A 21,850-nucleotide genomic window follows, 5' to 3' on the forward strand; every position below is an offset into this window, starting at 1 on the left:
TTCTCTTAATATATTTTCAAATTTAAATATACTGAAGAGACCAAAGAACAAATTAAAATAAATCTCCAAACAATACACTAAATGCCTTTTTTCCTCCATTTTGCAACAATCTCTTTGCTAGGTTTGGTTTAAAACCAAATAATAAAATGTCTTGAAGAGACCAGTACAGCTTTGTCTTTAAGAGATTCTGCCCAGGTTAATGATGAATTTAAATGTACTTGAGTTTACAGAGTTTATATTCCCCTCTCCTTTTTTTTTTTTTTTTTTTTTTCTCTCCTTAGAGTCCATTCTAACTAAATCTTAAGTGAGGAGAAATGGAATGCCATGACACAATATTATTTAATATGACTAAATGGATATGAGCTTATTACTAAACTTAAACCCTTATTGAGATACAGATAATGCATATGAGAAGGGTAATTTCTAAACTTATCATAATGTTAAGTATTCTGAAGATGGGGGGGAAGTTAAATGATAATGACTTTTTTTCTTATTCTCTTTACTGTTTCTTTCTGAACATGCGCCTAGGAAGATAGTAGAAATGCGCCCAAGATATCACAATATGAAATTTAAAAATGTATATTCAGGAAGAGTAAGGCTTGGCTCACATAATGTTTTGGGTTTTTTTAGGCTGAAGAAGCAGAGCGAGAAGAACGGAAAAAACTTGAGTCAAAAAGAGAGGAGGAAAGGCAGAAAGAAGAGGAGAGAATACGTCTTGAGGAAGAACGACAGGTGGAATTGGTTGTATTTATAGATGGAAATTTTGAACCAAGTTTGTCTTTGAGATTGCTTCTATGTAAGTTCTGTGATCAGCAGAACTCCCTTTGGCTTTCATTACTATTGCATATATTTTTAATTTGGGGTTTGTTGTTGTTGTTCCATTTTATTTGAATTATAGTAATATTCAGTTATTCAACTGTAGATCCCAGCTTTGTTCCCCTAAGTGCTTGGCAGAAGTGAAAACTGCTCCAAACATCAATAGCAGCATGCACTCACCCACGGTCCGAGTCTAGGGCAAAAAGAAACCCAGTCTCCTGGTAATGGGTCTGCTACTGCTGTATGCCATAGTGACAGATTCTTTGGTTGATTTGTTATGTTGACAAACATAGCCGATGAAGTTGGCTCTCTGGGAGCCATTTCAGGGCAGGTATAGGGAGGAAGGAGCTGTACCAAGTTGTGAGAGAAATTTTGGGGGTTGGTGTCTGACAGGAGAAGTTTGGTTATCACAGAATCATAGAATAATGTAGGTTGGAAGGGACCTCCGGAGACCATCTGGTCTATCCTTCTTCTCAAACCATGTCCTGTTAGAGCAGGTTGCTCAGGACTTGACCAGCCCAGCTCTGAGTGTCTCTTAAGAAAGGAGATTTAGCAATCTCACTGGGCCCTTCTTCCATTACGCTCCTTAGTGCTGCCTGCCTGACAGCTGTAACCAGCAGGGCAGAAAGTGAAAGACATCAGTGACCGATTTTGCGCCTGTTGTGTAAAATTATATGATGTATGCTTCACAATTAAAGATTTCTAAACTATGCATATGAAGGTGTGTGTTAGCAGGAGTGACCCAGAAAAACAGGTACTGTGCAACTGAAATGCTTTTGTTGAATATTTTCATCAGCGAGGGAGTCAAACTTATTTCAGAGCTGCTTTGTGTATTCTGGGCAACAGTGCTACTGGCTAAGAACTAGGAACGAGCTTCATGCTCTCTGGTGCTTGAGCAAGTTGTGTGGTAGCTTTGCAACGTGCTTCTGGAGGCAAGGACCAAGGTGTTCTGCACAATCCTGTGCTGAATAATTGCTGTCCCAGGGGAGCATAGCCCCCAGCTTTCAGTGTGAGCTTTCTGGGATACTTTAATATGCATGGAGATCTGTGTCTCTGGTGTGTAGTGAGCAGATTTATTTTAAGCACAGATTGTGTAAGTAGAGTGTGTTGCTGATGACATTTTAAAAGAGGAAAAGACATTTTTTTCCTTTCCTCCTTTGGGGGCATGAAGGCAGGATAAAGCAATTTTTAAAAAATTTTCCATGCATTACACACGCAGATTGTGTCCATGAGATCTTTTGTAGAATGTACATTTACCTCTGGGGTTATCCTCCCCCAAATCCTTTATCTTCTGAATTCTCTCATTTCCTTTTCATCAATAGAAGGCACCTGAATTTCAGAAATTGAAATGGATGAGGTGAATGTCAGTACTATAACATCAGGATTTGTAGCATGGTCCGAGACTTTGACTTGTAAAGCAATTTGAACAAACTTCCAGGGGACCAGTTATTCCACAGCTACCCTTCTGAGAAAGACATCCAAATTTAGAAGTACCTGGAAGTGGTGAAAGCGTGAACTCTGAGGTTGAATAACTGATCTCAGCTAGTCTGAGCCACTCCTGTGCTTAGCCAAGGTGCTTCCTAACAGCAGAACTATCTGACCTGGCTTCCTGTGGATCTGTGTTGACCGCTTTTTCCCCTGCCCACACACTTCAGTAGCACCAGCTCTTGCTGGTGAACAGAATTTCAGTTCCTTCCAGAGTGGTAGGCAGCACGGCAGGTGAATTGCTAAGCAAATTGCAGTTGAGCTTGGCCAACCTGCTCAAAGGAAGCTGTAGCACAGGACAAAGTTGTTACCGTGTTGATTGCCTGTGGGTTTGACCTGGGGTTTAGCAGTGTAAGCTGGCTAATCAGGATCAGTCAGGCATGATTGAAAAGTTGAGTAGAAAATAAGGGTGAAATTCTAACCAGAGATCTCTTCATACAGAGACTGCTTATTAACACATTTAGCTTTTTTTTTTTTTTAAATTTGCTTCTGTTCAGTTTAGGGCTGAGTAATTTATTTTGGTCCAATGAGGAAACTCGTTTTTATTTTAATTTTCAGTATTCCTAGTTAAAACTGCACTAAAACACTTCCTCCTCCTTTTCACAACACTCAGTGAAAAAGAGGAATATAAACTGAGGCTTTGATTTTTTGTTTGTTTGGTTTGCTTTTTAAATTTTGTAGTACTTATTAGAATTGTGAAAATTGCTCAGATGCCTGAATCTAGCTTGCTACTCACTTTAGCCAATACCTTCCCTGGCTACTTAAACTCTGTAACTTTAACTTTTTTTATGGGGTTCGTTCATTTGGTTTTCCTAGTAGTCTTTTATCAGAACAGCAAGCCAGCCCACCGGACTACACCATGAACTTTATTCTGCTACTCAGGGGAAAGTGTTTTCAATATTTTATTTTTTGCTTGGGTTAAGACAAGTTGATAATCCACTAACCACCAAATGTTTTGAACGTGGATCAAAGTAAATGTGCCTGACAGTATTTAATGTCCATCCCCAGCTGTTTTCTAGTAATTTGAAGTCTTTATCCAAGCCTTTAACAGGAAACAGAACACTTCAAGACTTGTACATGTTTAGGCTGTGTTGCTTGAGTTCCTGCTTCAGTCAGCAAAGAAAGCAGCATTACAGGGAGCATGGTAATAACAAGACTTCAGTGTTTTAGTCTTGACAGGGTGATAGGAGGGGAAACGAATTGAATAGATACTTGATTACTGTGCATGTAAGCATAGCCTGTCTTTATGTCTTATCTTTCAAATCTTGTTATAGACTGATTGTATGATGTAAAAGACACTCCCTCTCTCATCTATAAGTGGTAAATGGATCAGTGGATTTATTGTGGTTTTTACAGAATACATAGGATAAAATGTCATTTATACATTCCTCCAGAGAAAGGATTCTTCATTTCCACATGTAACATGTTGTCATGAGTAAGCCCTTGTGGACTACACATGTGATAATAGTGTTCTCCCATATAAGTTAGGAGATGGAAAGGCAAAATTACAAAAGGTAGCTCACATAGTGATTGATAGTCACAAGATAAAAAACCAGCAGGAGGCTGGTGGTATGATTTTTGGAGGCAGTTTGATTACTGACATTTCTGTAACTTTTATAATCCCAAAAGGCACAAGAAATTTCAAGGTTATCACTAAAGTTTTTCTGAGAAATGTTACAGTTGTCAGATAGCTTCATTTTTTTTTCCCTTCCTTTTCCAGTACATCAGAGTATTTCTGCAGGTATAGTGACAGTGGCAAGTCTGTTAGTTTTTTATGTCTGTCCTCTGCAGTACAGGGAAGGTCTTAAGACTGCTGATGAAGGCTTACTGCCTCCAGGAAAAGTAGTGACATAACTGTGTGATTTGTTTATTGTTTCACTTACAGCACATTCAAAGATTTGACCTCATAAATGGAGCGGCTATGCTTTATTTAATTTAATTGCAAATAAATTCAGTTAGTGTGTTTACAAGGGAGCTTAAGTGATGAGCAGTTAGTCTCCAAACAAATGCAACCACCTTTGTCAGCTAAATTTCAGTCGAACCTTTTTATCAATCTCTCTCCCAAGAAGTACTACCAAAATTGTGCTAACTTCTGTGACCGTTGAGATTGGTTTTGTGTAAAGGAGTTTCCTTTCAGCGTTTCAGCAAAGCCTTAAACTAATAACTGAATCCTAGTCAACTGCAATGGGTGATTCCTGAGCAATTAAATACCATCTAAAATTTTGTCAGATGATGAGGGAAGCCAAATAGATTCAGGAGGATAGAAAATCATGTTGCAGCGTGCAGATCTTCTAGAAATTCCCCCGTGTTGATCTTTGATAAAGTTACCAGGACTGTTAACCCTTTCATACACACACCCCACTCAAGTAGTTTGAGATATGGAGTCTAGTGGAAATAATGAATTCTTGAATCAGATGAAAACCCACTTCGTTTTATAGGCAAACTGATAACTCTCTCCAATTATTTTTGGGCAATTCTACGCAATGCTGTGCTACAAGTGGGAACGGGGCCTTCAAGGGAGTTATGGGGGCTAAAATCTTGCATATTCTTGAGAAAAATAACCCCCTGGTTCTATTTAAATACATTTGAATGCACATATAAATAAAATGTGGTTGCCCCTTGGCTCCAGTGTTGCAAACCAGAGAATATATTTTTAAATTCAAGTTTCCTTTCCAGTGTTCTGATGACCTGATTGGCTATGCATGTGAGGAAGCTCCTTTATAATTGGCATTTGCTTCAGCTCTGCTTTACCCTGGGGATTTCCCTTTCACTCTTGGAGTTTTTTAGTGGTGAGATGGTTTACCAACCGCCACCTTATCAATGAGAGCGAACTTCCTCTGATGTTGCAAAACAGTGTCTTCATACAAAGCCTTGCAGGTTGCTCGCACAAGAACTTCTTTTTTTTTTTTTTTTTTTTTTTCCTGTGCACAGGGATTTTTGTAGAGTTTACTCCCTCAGCCTAGCTTTGCGGTGCTAAGGAAACTGCTTGTGCAGATGCAGGGCTCACAGTCATCACCCTTCTATACTAAAATGTTGTGTTGAACAGGGTGTGTTGCCTGCAAATCCATTGCAGAGTGGACTGCTCTCAAAACGTACCTTGATACAGGAGAAAAACTACCAGTCTTCCAGCGAACAAGCTTTTAACGGCTGTGAAATAAAAGGTCACAGCAGGAGTGGGGATTGGTGTTTGTTCGCCGTTACATTCAAACGAGATCTGTATTGCTCAAGCTTAGCTGTGCCCAAAGTTTCCAAACTAGGGCAAGTTCATTTAGGCTTTCGGTTTTGCATAAATAAATATACCTAAATAAAAATGGTCTGGATCATCAGAGCTATAGAAATGGAGGATCAGCTAGTGATCACAGGGGATCTAAGGGAACTAAGACCCTAAAGTTTCAGCTCTTTGATTTGATATTTGATCATGTAAGAATAGGCACCAAGTCTTAAAATGTTGATTGTTGAGTTATTTTATTACGTCTAGCATTATGTGAACATCGAGATTTGTGTGCCTCTCGGCAGAGCTTTTCATTATCTGTTCGGCATTTATCTCCACTATTCATGCATAAACAGTGCATTTCTGGAGGCTGAGGAAACTGCTATGTAGTTTCAGTGTAAGCATCAGTTTTCAAGTGTGTACACTTTCCTGAAAATTAATTTCTCCTAAGGAAGTACAAGTTGAAAAGCTTGCAGAAAGCTCATTCTACTCTGATTTTGAAGGGATGAGGACTGGTAAGAACACTTACTCTGACTTTCTAAAATTTTTTTTGTTGTTTTTTTGGTTTTTTATTTTGTGTCTCAACAGTGAGGGGGGGAGGAATCATAGAGATCCATCTGCTCTACACCAAATTATTTACTTGTAAAGTCCCTTTTCACTTCCGCAGATCCTACACTAAAAGCATGAAAACTGGATGTTATATACAAGGAGGGTTTCTTTGGCCCATGAACCTCAAAGTATTTGGCATAGGAAGCAGTATGCTTTTCCTCATTCTGCATGTTAGGGAAACAGCCACAAACAAGGAACGACTGAAAGCGGGTGGTGGGTGAAGAGAGTCCAGTATTTGCTCTACCTTCCTCACTAGCAATGAGATCTCTTCGACTTAGCAGTCGAATAAGCTGCCTATAAATGATTTGTTTGTCAGCAAGTTGGTCCTTTATCTGATTTGGACAACTAGCAGTTTCCTGTCAGGGAAAGCTGCTTAGGCAAAGCTCTCAGGAAAGCTACTTACTCTATATGCCCATATCCCTTAGTCTCAGTGTCACCTTAAATGGGTTACTGCATCGAAAGCTAGAAATGGTGTTTCAGTGTCTTCTTGCTGGACAGTACTGTAAGGGTCCTCACCCTTTGCTAAAAATAGTAGCGCATGATAAACCTTCAAAGGCTGTAATCTGTTAACCAGCCAGAACAGTGCAGTTACTCAAGCAGTATCCCAGGACTCCAGAGGGATTTATGATCCCAAGAGTCAAGGTCTGCTTCCAGCTGAAGGCTAAAAGAGTTTTCAAGTTGCTATGGGTTTCACCTGCTAAAAAATTGGGCTCTTGTGCAGTTGGCACAATTAATGTTTTTGATGCCATGGAAATAATCACCGCGATCAAGGTAAGAGGGAAACAAAAAGTAATGATCTGAAAAGAGCCTCATAGCAAATCCTCGGTGGGCAGGTGGGACAGAGGGAGCCTGGAGAGCAGTGGAAGGTCTGGGACTGGGTGCAGTGGGAAGTTGGTGCTGACCAGATCTGATATAGGAAGGGGAAATGGTGTTGTAAAGTGTCTCCCAGAGCGCTGGAGATCCACAGACTGCACGGAGTTCTGGAAGCTCTTGGGTCTCTGCTATGCAAGGTGGCACATGAGACTCAGAGCAAGCACGCAGAGGTAGAGTCGATCTAGCAGTGATAATGTGGACATTTTGTCAGAAAAAAGAGAGAAGGAAGAAAAGTTTGATTGATTATTTTTTATTAGTATATTTTCCAATAAAGACATGATCAGAGTGGGAGAGTTTGTTCTTCACATGCAATATAGTAAACGGATCAAAAAGAAATCTTTACACTGTAGCAAGCCCCCAGGTTGGGTCATATTTAGATGGGTGAGGAGAGAAGCAAACCTGCTTCAAAAAAAAAAAAAGCAAGCAGCTGAAGGTGAGCATCTGCAGTTACCAAATTTCCATGATGCTGGGATTTCCCCGCCACCCCACCCATCGCTGAAGGGAGGTGGCCCAGCTATTATCTCTCCTCTGAGCCACATGCTTTACCACTTAACTCCACAGCAGTTAATGAGATCAGAAGAAACCTAACAAACAAAGATGTGGGGGTTTTTAAATTTATATTTGAGCTGAGTGCCCCCTATATGACTTGCATGAAGCAAGTGCTGGGCTCTGTTTCATTAGTAGACCCTGGGGTGCTGCGAGTGTTTCCGTGTGTGGGTTATGCCTACAGACAAACTGGTTTTCGTGGGAATGCAACCTGCCTAAATTTGACCCTGCACCAACCTGCAACTGTTGCATGACTTGGGCATGCGAAAGAAGATTGCTAGCGTGATGGTGGAAAAAAAATAGCTGAGAATAAGTGTTAAGACAGCCCTGTCTTTGCTAGGGTTCCTCCTGCTCATCTTCCACTGCTGTTGCTGGTTGCTTCTCGCAGTGCAGTTATGCAAAGTCATCTCTCCTCTTGGATTTGAACCAGTTTACAGTTTGGCTAAATCCTTTTTGACAGATTGAATCGTAGGTGAATCTAGGTGGCAAAGCATGTGAGACTGTGCAGGAAGTGGCTGGGATTTTTAGATGAACAAGCTGCTGAAAATACTTGGAGGAGGCTACAACTATCAGGAAACATGAGGCTTTGAGGGCTGACAAGCTTTAGCTACCAAAAGCAGTGGCTCAGACCACCTGCAAATGCTCTGCTGATTGTAGCATCAGAATTTAGGATCTGGAAAACAAACTCACGTTGGCTTTTAGGGACTGGGAGCTGAGTGCTTTGCCAGTCTAACAGCAGGGATGCTCTTCTGCATGTATTGGAAGTACTGATAGTAATGTGCTGGTATGCTTTGATAAAATAGAAGGTACTGTTCTACAAGTAGGTAAGAAAGATAAGGAAGACAGGAATGACTCTTGTTCATTTGTTGTTAGACTTTCCAGAAACAGGAAAATATTTCTTACTTATTGTTGCTCTCAGCTGTAAGTGGAACACTGTCTTCTGATTATTTTTTTTGTAGAATCATCTAGAAATTTGCCAAAGCAATTTTCAGGTTTTGTGATTATTTTTTTTTCTCATTTCAAATCCTGTTGAATTACAAGCTCTGTAATAGACCTGGGGAAGGACCTTATTCTTGTATTTCCAGAAGCAAGATTAACTTTAATGAACTTACAAGAAAAGAACAATTGCTGTCACTTCCAAATGAAATATAGTTATGTTGTTCTTGGCACCTGTAGTGCTTATAAGGAAAAAAATCTACTGTTGGGCTTTTGCTAATAATCGTTATGGTGATGAATGACCCAGAAAATTGTCTTGTTTTGTCTCAAGAACTTCCTCCGATCTGTCTTTCATGACATAGCAGTTAAAGAAATGGTTTTGACTTTGCACATACAGTAAGATCCTCTTGGTCCTGTTTTTCTCGTACTTGTATGTTGGTAGCATTCCTCCTCATGACTTTCTCGGAGTTTGATTAAACACAATTGGGACCAAATATACTTTCTCTTTGGTTTTTACTGAAGGGCAACCCTCCCATCCCTGTTTCTGGTATCTTGCTGGTTTTGCCCTTACACGGCATCTTTTTTTAATATGGACATTTTTCAATATACTTAATTACCTATTCCTGTCTCTTCCTGTTTTAATGGAACAAGTGTTTGCTTTCCAGCTATTTAAGGAAGCAATTACCGTATTAGTGTCAAAAATGTAGCAGGTAAGCATTTAGAAATCAATGTAATTGTGCTTTAAGAGATCAATTCCTGAGCTAATAGTAAAGGAATGCCTAGAGATTGTTACTGAAATTTGAAGAATTCCTCTTTCTAAGTTTTAATCAAGCCTTTGCAATGTGATAGCAACCAGAGGCCACTCAAATTGGAATCTTGTTGTACCAGGTGCTGTACAAACATAAATTTCTCTGCAGAAGAAACCGTTGTGTAAGGAAACATTTTTTCTTCTGTGTGAAGTTAGATGTATAAAGTTTTTTGAAGAAGAGCAAAACAAATTTTAAAAGAAAATCATGGAAAGCTGCACATTGCTGAGGTTCCAGTAAAAACCTGATCTTACTTGAAACATTTAAGTGATCTATCACATTTCAAAACTTTTAATCACAGTGTTGCTGTGTGAATATGTGACTATTCTGCATTACCTAGTATGCATCACCATTTCACTGATGTTGGGATTGGAGTTTTCTGGGCCAGCGTTATTTTGGGGTTTTTTTAAGACTTTAACATTTCTTTCAGGGCAGGTAACTGAAAGTGTTTTTATTGCAAATAACTAAAAGCAGAGCCTGTGGGTTTTGGTTAACAATCAAACATGTAAAAAATCCTTTTTTTAATACAATCATATCTTGTCTCCTATGCCTAAAATACTTTATACAGTTCTTTACATTCCATGTAGACATAGTTTGCTTGTATGTCATAAGAAAGAGATTTTACTTGAAACTCTTACAGGCTAGCTTTTTCTTACAGCCAGATGGACGCTAGTTTAACTTTGCTCTTCTTTGAGCTCGCTCCCAATGCACGCTAGTGCCTGTCAGAGCAGAATTGGGGCCAGTTGCTGACAGTGTGGATGTTGCACCAAGTACAGCTAGGGGCAGGGACTTCCTGTCATGGGATCTGCAGAAGAAACATATTCATGCAAATTAAGAAAGCAGGTTGCTATATAAGAGGGGGTTTCTCCCGTGTCAGATCTGTTAAGAACCGGGCTAGGTGTACTGTGTGCGAGCTTACACTACCATGTGAGATGGTTACTACCTTAAGGGTGGCTTGTGAAATTAATGATGCCATTAAGGGAGAACTTAGACTCATTTTAGAAACTTTTATCTGCTGTCTGTCCTAGTAAAACCAGACTGCAGATAAAGAAGATGCTACTTTACTTAAAACTAAACCTGATTTAGGGAGGAGCAAACTGACCACTTGTCATCTTTTCTGTCCAGGAAGAGGAAAAAAGGAAGGCAAAGGAAGAAGAGGAGAAGAGAGAGTATGAAGAATACTTGAAGCTGAAGGAGAGTTTTGTAGTTGAAGAGGAAGGAGTTGAAGAATCAATGACAGAGGAAGAGGTACGTATGTTAGGCTGTTATTGCAGTTTCTTTTATCTGTTAGACTTAGGTTGCCCTTACTGCATTCTGTCTCATGTAAAATGAACTTGAAAGTAGGAGTCAGGCAAATGTTTTTGCTTGTAGAAGCTAAATTGTGTATATGGCACACGTTAACCTGGAGTATTTCCTGGGGAATGCTACAGTCCCTTGTTCCAGACTCCTAAAATTAGTTTAGAGCACTAACGCAAATGCATATCGCTGGAAATGAGTTCTCTCCTCCTTTAATGTAAGGACTGAAATAAAGCTCATCCTGGAAGTCAGATGCTCTTTTACTGTCGTTAGCTCTGCCCTACCCGTATACAGTGGGCCAGATAAAAGCAAGGCTAAATACAGAGTTTGGTGCCCACATATCTTTAGAGGAATTGCTTGGTTTTGGTTTTATTTTCTAGACCGATGGAGCTGCTGTGAAATCAAATGAAAAAACAAGCTTTTGTCTTAAAAGGCTTTTGTTAAGAGAATTCACTGGACACAACCTAGGTGCTGGTGGGTTGTATGCTGGAAAACTGTGCATTCAGTGTTGCAAATGATTGCTGTGGTTGATAGTATTTCAAACTTGTGCATAACGTTCCAGCATGCTCCTCCTGTGGCTGCCTGCAGACGCACTGCTGGGGATGGTGGTTGAAATGTGATACTTGACATAATATCACAGCAAACTTGAAAAAGTTCCACTGTTGTGGGAGGCCGTGTTCTTCTGTTTGCTGAAAACCTGTTAGACTCATTTTAATTGCTATCAAATGCTGAAATTGCTCTTGGGTTGTAGCTGCCAAATTTGAGCTGTCCAATGCATTTCATGACAGCAATTTTTTTTGAGGGCCATGTAAGCCGTTTTCTCCTCTGCTAAAGTGACACTGTTGAAATGAATGGATTTGCCTTTAGCGTGACTGAGAGTAGCTTTGGGCTGAGTAGCCTGTAATGAGTCAACGCTGCTTGGCATTAGTCACAAGTTCTCACTATGGACCCCTTCCCATTAAGATAAATTCTGCCATCGTGTCAGGATTAACATGGCGAAGGTTATATTCCCAAGGTGATGAGGAACTTCCTAAGATGCAGAGAACAGTGAAATGCATACTTTCTATTGAAAGTGCCTTCAAAAATGTCTGCCTGTCCTGTGAGAAGATCGTATTATCCCTAAATATTAAATTGTTCCATTTTAAACATCCTTTAAAGCTCAAATATGTTTATTGTCTGTGTTCCTACAGCTGCCTGTCAAGGAGAAAATAATCTTTCTATATGTGGGAACAGAGAAGGGTGTTCCTCACTCAAAAGAGGTTGGCAGGCAGTTGATGATGCCTGGATCTCAACATAAGCTATCTTGGGTATGGGTGGGGAGTTAGAACTTGAACAGTAGGTGATTTGAAAGTCATCTTCAGAAACAGTAACAGGTACATGGTTATGTGGAGACACCAGCCTTGCAGAAACGGCAAGCCACCCTTCTGCCTCGTCATGGGTAATGTATTTAGTATCCTGTTACAATAGCTGACTCTGCCTTGTGTTGTTGAGGCTAGCGTGCTGAAACCCATGCTGAAAATTACAGTCCGGAGTCCAGAGCTAAGCAGTTAATTAAGGCTGATTGATTTCTAGGGTTGCAGAGTAACTTGATCTCCTGTTACCTTAAATGCATATTTGCATTGCCTTTGAAAATTGAGCTGCTTATATTAAAATGCCGGATTTCAGGTGCATAGCTTTGAAAACGGCTTGAACTTCCACATGTGTTGCGCAGCTGTGTGCTACACTTGACCATCTGCATGAGCTCTCTCCTGAATCACTCTGTACTTTACCTCTGAACAAAATGTTCTCGGTGTGTACATGTAACTTAATGCACAAACTCACCCAGATGTGGTTATTTCAGGGTATGTATGACGTGAAGAATAAAAGATTCAAAGATTTCCTTTCAGAAAACACTTAAAAACAAATTCTACTTGAGCCATATTCTGTCTTAGAAAATGCTTATCATAAATTCCTACTTAAGAATAAAACTGTATGTATTTTTTTCCAGTTCAAAATCTCCCTCTGTGTGTATGTTTTAAACTTCAGTAGTATGCAAGCTAAACACTTTTATGATATTTGTACTCAGCAAGTTTGTGATGCATTTAATGTTCAGGAGTTTAAAATAACAATTGTTTTCTTTGCTGTATGCAGTCCCGCAGCTTTCTAATGGAATTTCTGGAATATGTTAAGGTAAGTGGTCTTTCTCCTCCTTCCTTCCTTGTTTGATTGTGAAAAGTATCTTTGACAAAGAGCCGAGCTTCAGAAAGAAGGGAAATCTTTACTTCCTCTTTGATTTACTTAAATATTCAACAAGTAACAGAAGTCATACCTTAGTCTGCATTATTTACTTAACCGTGCATGAGCATGTCCGTCATTGTTAAAATGGTTTGTAATTATAGCTGTGTGTCGGCTTTTTGGGGCAGGATTGTAGCTCTTACCTTCTTTCATGAGGATTGACGTTTTAAACTCTGCACCTGGTGGATCACCCTCAGAGTTTCTGAATAGCAGTGTTTGCTGTTGATTGGGATTTGGGACATTCAGGCTTTTTGTTTGTGAACATCAGCTACTGATTTAGGAAACAGTCTCTGCATCTCAGCTTGGCATGAATGAGAATTGCAGTACCAGCCGTGCAGGATGTGTTTGTGTCTGAAACACTTTTTTTGTTTTTATCCATGCAATTTGCAATGTTGTCTTAATGTTTGGAAGGGATATTTAAGAAGATCACTTGTTTTTAACAGGGTTAGTCTCCCTTTCATGATACTGTATGGTTGGTTATTTAAAACCTGTGGTGTGTTTATGAGGTTTTCCACTTTTGATATGTAAGGACAAATGCTTCTTTCTCCCCTGTTGGTATATCAAAGGTCATATGGATTTTTCTACCCTTACTCTAACAATGTTATGCAAATCTTTTGACCTAATTAATCCCTTTCTTCCTGTACTGGAAACTGGACTTTTATCTGACAATGTATGGCATATGTGTGGAAGGCTTCATTAGTAAGCAAATCACTTGTACGCTTAGTGGCGTCCTAATCATTTTGTTAATCCAGAATCTCCGGACTCTGGGCCAGTTTTGCATGTCCATTACTCTAGCAAAAACCCAGACGTACAAACAGATTTGTTTCGTGGGTAGCTCAACACACAGACTCAATTTGAATTATTGCCATGCAAGCCTGAACAATGGCTCGATCTTTCTCAAGTCACCGCAAAGCTGTGGGGTGAGCATCTTTTGCTGTGCTGCTCTCTGCCTCTGGTGTTGCTGGGACTTGCGGTGCCATATCTCATTGCTGTCAGGCCACAGGGAGAGAGGCTGCTAGGTTTGCATCTGCCAAGGGCTTTCTGATCAACGTGGTATCCGGGGGTAGTTTGGAAATGCGTAAGCTAGTAGCACTTGGAGTTAGGACTTACCTTCCTTGCTGCAGCCTAAATGCAAATAGCCCCTGTTCAGTAACCAAGTCCCCAGCATAAGCCAGTCATCTCTCATCAGAAGCACTGCCAAAAGCGGCTGAGACAGCTGAGAATAGATCGGAAAAGCTATGGGTGACATGTTTAAAGAGCCTAAGTAAAACCATGGAGCAAAGATAAACCATCAGATGGCACGTTTCATTTTGCAGCCGTGCAGCCATTTCGATTCGGTTTTCCACGGAAGCGAAGGAGATTTCATTTGAAAGGGAGGGGAACTTCGAAATGGCCATGTCTGTTAAGACCACCTTATGTGGTACGGTGTGATGCCAGTTGACCTGTTCCCATCTGAGGCTTTCAAGGTACTGCCAAGCGGTGGGTTAAGGAAAATGGGGTTTTTATGGATAAACAAGCTGCCCTAGGATAACAGTAGGTAGAGCAATAGGATATTTCAGTGTCCGTTGGTGTCTTCCACTAAAATTAGGAGGATTTCCAAGGGATAACACATTAGGATCTGATTCTGCACGTTGCCCTGGTGGTTGTGATGGATGGAACAGATTAGTCACAAACTCTCAGTTTAGTGTTTAAGCACATGTGCATAGTTTTATATTAGTCACCTCTACTTGACGTCAGAGAAATTAAGCACCGGCTGAACACCTAATTCAGAAGCACTTTGACACCTGCTTTCCTCTGTAGAAATGAGTTGCAGAACTGCAGCATTGCTTTCTTTTACAAGTTTTAGGTTTTTGTTTTTGGGTTTTTTTTAATCTTGAAAGTATGCTTAATATATAGATTATGTATTGCCCTCATCTTCTGTTCTATTCACAGAAACTACTGACTTGTATCAAGAAGCAGTGCTAAGCTGCTAGTAGCTGTCTGAAAAATGTATAAATTAAAAGAGCAATTGGTATTTTAAAAAAAATAAAATTTAATTTAGCTTCTGTTGAATAACTTATTTTACTGGTATAACCGACTGGAGATAGCTCACCCCATGCTTCATTCCTAAGGATGTTTGAAATGAAACAAATGCAGGTTCTTTTCTCCAGCTCTGCCTCGTAGGATCATTTTAAATGGGATTTTTCTTAAAGGCACCAAAAGAATTGACGCCCCCCAATTCTGCTTTTCTGAAAGCTGAGCGTCTCCCTTCTTTTAACCTACCTGCTGCAGATTCACCACGTTATATCTTGGGCCGTGGCGTTGTCTCTGCTGCAGTTGCCTTCCTGTGTGTTTGCTTCTTACGGTGGCCAGTCCTCAAGTTACAGACCTTACTGCTCTGGTCTGAGGAGCATAATAACCAATTTCTTAATGGGAACCTTATCGTTTTACGTAGCAGTGCTGCACATGCATGACACACCTTACAAACCAGCTCTGGGGGTCTCTGAGCACTTCAGAAGATAATAATGAAGTGGGCAGAGGTTAAAGAGTGGCTGAGCAGTTCCCTTGCTGTGGAGCACTAGCTCCCGCAGCCCAGAGAAATATGAGCCTGCACTTGTCCATCACAGTCTTCTCATCCGGCTTGACAGTGTATCATTGAATGCATCTGAATTACAGTCAGTGAGTTGAAATGGCAAAATATATTTGAAAGGGATAATGAAGGACTCGGAGGCTTTACCCCTTCCTGTTTTTTCTGGAAGAAAAATGACACGAGATAAGAAAAAAAAAATGCTACTCATCTTAATCCTGGGAGCTCTTGCTCTGTTTCATCCCTTGTTGAGGACAGCAACAGAATCGTACCTAAAATTAAATGAATTCTGTAAAGTGTAGATGTGTATATGTTGCTCTATGAAAGTTAAGACTGTCTCTAAAACAGAAGCGTTTTTTTGCATTTTGGAGTGAAGTGTTTTGCTGGCTTGGGGCCATGTCATTATATTTCAGTGTGTGGGGAGGCATCCTAATTCTACCCCACCCTCTGGGCTCTCATTCACAGCAGGATCTAGCTTGAAAAGCTTCCAGTAAATACAGTCATTGAGGGTGAATATCTTTAAGTGAAGGTTTAAATCCTGTTTTTCTTGTTAATGTGGCTTTGCACACACACCCCTCCCCATCCTTTTAAAAGAAGATGTGACGAATCTTGGCAGTTCCCAGCTCTGAGAACTGAATTCCATGGACTGGTTCCAATTCCATGTGTTCAGTCCATGGTATTCAGTTCTCTAGCTTGGCTGCATCAGACTTCACAACTACTAAGTATGTGCGTGGCTTTTTTTTTTGTCTGATTTTTATTAATGAAAAAGATTCATCTATTTCAGCTTCTCTTTATTTCTTCAGTGTCCTCCCAGTGTACTCTCAAGATCAGAAACAAATGCATTTATCGTTTGAAGCACTGCATCTGATAATGTAAATGTAGCTCTTGTGGCCATACATATATGGCTCTTAGGAATGTAGTCCAGAATGTTAACTGAACAGTTTTCAGAAGTTTTTTATTTTCCAAGCTCCTTATAAACAGTGCATCCTTTAAGTGCATCTAAAGAGATGATTTTCTGAAACTTTTGCAAATAAGAAAACAGGAACCAAGTAGCTCCAGACTAGTGCACCAGGTCTTTTCTCTGTAATTCTCTGGAGCTACAGAGAAGCATAAAACCACCTGTGAGCAGTGGTGACTGCATCCTGAGTGGGAAAGGCTGCAGTAAGAGTCTCTGTCAAAAGCAAAATGAAAATTTGCAGTTCCTGCTTCTGCCTTTGTTCTCAGAGATCATCGTGCAGCCTGTGCCAGAGCACGCGAGCAGCACTTTCCCAACACTGGCAATTTTAATAATGTATTCATTTGCTTAGGAAGATTATTATGGCATTAATACACCTGACATTAGTAAAACAGACTAAAGCACTTAATGCTGCCAGTCTTGTCTGGATTTTTATGTATGTGCTGCTATATACCAGTGATCATTTTAAAAGGTAGTTTGAAACATGTCTCAAACAAAAAGGGATCTTGCTAAAGCATACTGGAAATTAGAGGTAGCAGCTGAGAAGCTCAGGTGGCAGGGAGAGCAGAGCTGTGGCTGTTTATTGTGCTTGTGTTCATCCTGTTCTCCTAACATAAGAAAAGTTTAGGATGAACGCTGACAAATGTCTTTGAGTCTTCACTTAAGTGGGTCAGAGCATTCAGTCTTTCCACAGAGCAAACTGGTTTAAGTAACTTAAATTTGAGTTTTTCATCAGAGGAAAGTGCTTACTAGGAAAAGTTAGGTAGAATGACAAGTTTTACTTTGTCTATTAAATGCATTTTTTATTTGAAAGATAAAGAAACGGGCTCTCTAATTCATCAACTGCATGTAACTCTTGTTTGTTTCCATAGAAAACAAAGGTAATCCAGCTGGAGGACTTGGCTTCACACTTGGGTTTAAGAACACAGGTAAGTACTAATTTTTGGGGTGCAAGTACAAGAAATGAGTTTAAAATGACAGGAGAGAAAGTGAGTAAATAAGGGTAACATCTATGGAAGTGTCTCTGCATTACCAAAAATGCTTGGATTTTGGTGAAGGTCAGCAAAATCAGCCCTAAAAATGTGGCCATTCATCAAAGCGCCAGCCAGCCAGTGAAGGGTTGTTGGCTTGCAAGATTGTTTCAGTGAAAAGTGCTCAGTCTGCCTCTCTCACAGCTGCTTGTTGGCTGATGGATCCTATAGCGTTTACAAATCTAGTAATAGAGCAATTCAGGGTACTTGGGAATCAAAATCAGAGCTAGAAGCAAACTCATACACTGCCTGCATAATTGGACAGTGCTGTTATGTTTGCAGACAATCAATAGATGAGGTGTTTTGCTCCAATTGCTTGTGTATTCTTAGAACGTTTAGGAATTTATATCTTCCAGTGCATTACTTAAGAGAATTGTTCCTCTTAGCACCATATAAGCCTGTCAAAGTGAACTCACGGTGTGATATCTGTATTGGGGGTTTTTTTCCCCTTTTGTCCTTTTCCTGTTCTCTAAACATTTTATATTTTGACTCTGAAGAATAGTCATGGCTTGGTTTATTTTAATTTGAGCACATTTGACATTTTTTGAAGTGACCAGTGTTTTCTGTTGTTCTGTACCTAATCTGGTCTTGGGGTGCCCCTTCAGAGCAGCTTACACTGCTCGAAGTCCAGGTTGCTGTGCCCCTGCCTCTGTCTTAAACCAGAACTTCCTTTAAGCATGCAGTGAGTCAGTTAAGAGAATTTATCTAGTTGAAACCTGAACTATTATTTGCTTCTGCAGTCATATAAATACAAGAAAGGGAGAGAGGCAGAACTGTGGAAACCAAGGCTTCGATACTAGCTTAAGGTGTACTGGAACCGCAAGCTTGGAGTAACTCTAGAGTTAACCCAGCAATAAATTCAACAAATTGTTGCTTTGGATTGGTAAAAGAGGTTTCCTCTTAAACGGAACAGGAAAAAATATAAAAAGCTCTGGAATGTATTAATAGAGTGTAGCCAGGTTCTTGGAGAAGTACCTTAGTGTACTTCATGGAACTTGCGTGCTGCATTGGCACTATACAGCCTTTCCCTGGGAAGATTTCTGCAGCCACCCACCATTCCTTGAAACAGCCACGTAACTTAGCAATTGCAGTCTCTTTTGGGGATAGGGAAGTTACTTGAACACCCCAAAATGCAGAAGTTTACTTTATCCTTCTAAGACCATAGGGCTTATTGCATCTGTCTGCGTGGAAATACTGAAGTGTATCCTTCGCTGAAGTCTTGAATGCTGAGGAATTAAATGTAAGCCTCCATCTGTAGTTTATCTGAACACGTGAAATGTTCTTTGCCTCCCTCTTGATCAGTTTATTATTCCTTTTTCGCTTTCAAACAGGATGCGATTAACAGAATCCAGGACCTGATGGCAGATGGCACTCTAACAGGTGACAGCTAAAGCACAAAGGGGACTTTATTTTAGCTGGTGAATAGATAATGCATAAAATGTCTTAACTAGAGACAGACTTCCAGTGTAACTTCTGTTTTAAACTTTAGAGGGTTCTAGCAGGACTTAATAGATATTTTTATTATCCCTGCTTCAGCTGCGGTAAAACTACTGTTTAAAGCCCCATGGGATGTGATTGCTCCTAGGATACATTATACAGAAGTGAGGGATGAATGTCCCAAACAGTTCAGGAACCAGCACAAGGTTCCGCAGGTCGATTGAGCCCTGCTGAAGGTCCTTAGGGATTGCTGAGCAGCCAGCTGCAAATGATGGCTTCTGAAATCTGAATGTGAAAAAAATCACTTGGATGTTCTGGGGTAGTTTGCAAGCCTGTTTTAAAGGTGTTGTGGCTAAAGCCAGGACCGGGGTACGGCACGCTATGGGAGAAGCAAACGTCCCAGAGCACTCCAGGATGCTCTAGTAAGCGAAGTCATAGCCATGCAGCTGCGCAATCAAAGTTGGAACGTAAGCAGAGGGTTGCTCCCCGTCTGAACAAGTCTGTTTTATTACTGGGCAGTCTTTTTCTTTCCAAGGTTGAAGTAGGGGAAGGTGCCAATGCAAACATTTACTGACCTGATACTGCAGTCATGGCTGGGAAACAACTGTCTTGGGTGCATGTGGATACCCATTTGAGTGACCTAAAAGCGCTCTGAATGAAAGCATAAGGATATGTGCTGTCCTGGCTGTGTCTGTGGTCTAAAAGGCATGCCAGGGAGGCCCTCTGCCTTGCTTTTGATCCTGTAACGCATTAAGAACAGAGAGATCTATTCTCACTCTTGATAGAGCAACTGAAATATGGAAACTAAGCTTCATTCCCTTTCGGAGGGTAAGTTGGGATGGCTGAGCTGGGCCCCGTGGCATCACCTCCTGGGCCCTCCTGCTGCTCTGCCTTCCTCTGCCAGCCCAGAACATCAGCACCGACACTGCGTACCTGAGGTAGCTGCTGTGGTACTATCGGCTAGCTGCGTATAATGAAAAGATTGCGGGATTTTTCTGAACAAAATTAGTCTCACCAAGGCACTCGGCTATTGTCATAGCCCTGCTCAAAGACCCAACAGTGGAGAGGAGATGAAAGCCTGACTGCTAGCACGTTGTTCTGCCTGCCCTAGATATGAAATGCAGCTTCAGCAGTTTGAACATCCCTTCCAAAAGAAGTGACTGATGTCTGTCGGGAAGTGAGGGGAGCCAAAGTGCTGACTTCAAGGTCCTTTCTTTCCCCCTGTAGGTGTGATTGATGACAGAGGAAAGTTCATCTACATCACTCCAGAGGAGATGGCTGCCGTGGCTCAGTACATCAAACAGAGAGGACGAGTCTCCATCGCAGAGCTGGCCCAAGCAAGCAATTCCCTCATCAACCTCCAGCCAGACAGCCGAGCTGTTGCTCCAACTGTGGCATGAAGTTGTGGTGTGTGAAAAATACAGCAGGAGTTTAATCTTTGCTTGAATAAACCACATAATTAAAAACAAACAAGAACCCCTCTAGTCTATTTCCGGTGCTTGGAGATAGGATGCTCTTTTTAAGCATCACCTGCAAAACTTGATCAAAAGTTATGCTTTTGATTCTATTAGAGCTGGTATAAAATAGGACGGTCTTTTGTACAACAGAAACTAGCCAGGAACTCAGGGCTAAAACACTCTGATGGACCTGTACCCCAGGAACATCAGTAATTTTTACATGGTTACTTTACATTGGCAGCCAATCTCGTGTGACTATACCCAAAGTTTTTATTGGTTTTATTGTTTCCAGATTCTGATGTCTGTATCAAATATATTTGGGTTTGATTGCATTCAAAATCCTCCAGGCTTGCTCTGCGCTTCCGCAGCTGTATAACTTTTTGGCAATGACATATATAGCCCAGAAGGACAGGGGTGTAGGGGTGAGGCTGCCAGGTTTTCTCTTCTGTATCAACATTGGAAGGACAGAGTAAAAAGAAAATACTGCAAGTCTGTCTCTGTTCTTACTGAAATATATACTGAAACTCCAGAAATGTGAGCACTTGCTATATAAATATGTTTTGCTTGGTTTGTATAACGTACAAAGTTTGCTCGCAGCCAAGCTGTGTTATTTTTCTGTAGCCAAGAGACAGAAACACCTCCAGGGAAAGGCTAACTCGCCTCATTTATTGTGCAGGCCAATTCTACTGATACCAGCCAGATTCTGATGATTCATCCTTTGAAGCAAGAGCCAGCTCAGTGTCTGAAGGCCTCAGACACCCCCACCCCGTGGCCTTTGTGTTCTGGATGGTTTGTTATTTTTAAATAAAAAAATTCAGGTGCTATGAGTCATGCAATTAATGTTACAAGTAAATGATTATTAATATATTAATTGTAGGGGTCAGTATATTTCCTGCATAAGAATATTTATTTTTTAATAGCCTAATTGATGCTTTGTTAATTCTCCTTTTTGAAATCAACAGAATCTATGTGGATATACAGTAATTGGGGAGGGCAAGAGGGGCTGGTTGTGTCTCTGCCAACCTTAGGGATAACCTGAGTAGACTAAAAGCTGTGTTATCAGTGAGATGAGATAGCAATAAAACAATGGAAGGAAGCATATTTCCTTTTTAATCTCTGCACTTCTGCCAAATGTGAGATTCTGCAGGAGTGCTGGGTACAGTGCAGCACCTTGTCTTGATGTGAAAGATCGGTACGTTGTTAACCAGCAGAGCGATTACTTGAGATTTGAGGCTTGTAACGTCTCCTAATTATTCAAAATTTGATTTTTGCCATGATTTTTTTGATCTGTCTATTCTTGTAATGAAATAAACAATTTTGAAAGAATTGCAGAGATTTGTAATTTGAGATATTTTTTTTTTAATGTGTTAAAGGATTTTATGAGGTAAAGGAGCCAGCCAGCAATGCCATAGCTTCCAGTGTGCCAAAGACCAGAAGTATTCCATGAAATCCACTGAAATCACTCCAAAGTACACTCAATGGCTGTGTCTGTAACCAAAACCACCACATTCACTGTGCAGTGTGAGCTTGCTTCTGCTCTGCTAGTACAACC

General features: G+C 40.5%; 1 protein-coding gene across 3 annotated transcripts in view; it reads left to right on the plus strand.

Moving 5' to 3' along the window:
- Window positions 1–21,629, plus strand: part of DDRGK1 (DDRGK domain containing 1) — a 40,206-nt gene extending 18,577 nt beyond the window's left edge. The window contains exons 4-10 of one of the 3 annotated variants that reach the window (XM_054824685.1): window positions 631–741; window positions 10,408–10,530; window positions 12,709–12,747; window positions 17,246–17,302; window positions 18,736–18,784; window positions 20,069–20,248; window positions 20,975–21,629. In XM_054824685.1, coding sequence (XP_054680660.1) covers window positions 631–741; window positions 10,408–10,530; window positions 12,709–12,747; window positions 17,246–17,302; window positions 18,736–18,784; window positions 20,069–20,241 — 552 coding nt within the window. In that variant the 3' untranslated portion in view covers window positions 20,242–20,248; window positions 20,975–21,629. Of the gene's footprint in view, window positions 1–630; window positions 742–10,407; window positions 10,531–12,708; window positions 12,748–17,245; window positions 17,303–18,735; window positions 18,785–20,068 lie in introns of all 3 variants that reach the window. The other 2 variants (XM_054824686.1, XM_054824684.1) reach the window with 2 other exon arrangements.
- The last annotated feature ends 221 nt before the right edge of the window (window positions 21,630–21,850 follow it).

The sequence above is a fragment of the Grus americana genome, chromosome 4 (assembly GCF_028858705.1).
Source record: "Grus americana isolate bGruAme1 chromosome 4, bGruAme1.mat, whole genome shotgun sequence".
Lineage (NCBI taxonomy): Eukaryota > Metazoa > Chordata > Aves > Gruiformes > Gruidae > Grus > Grus americana.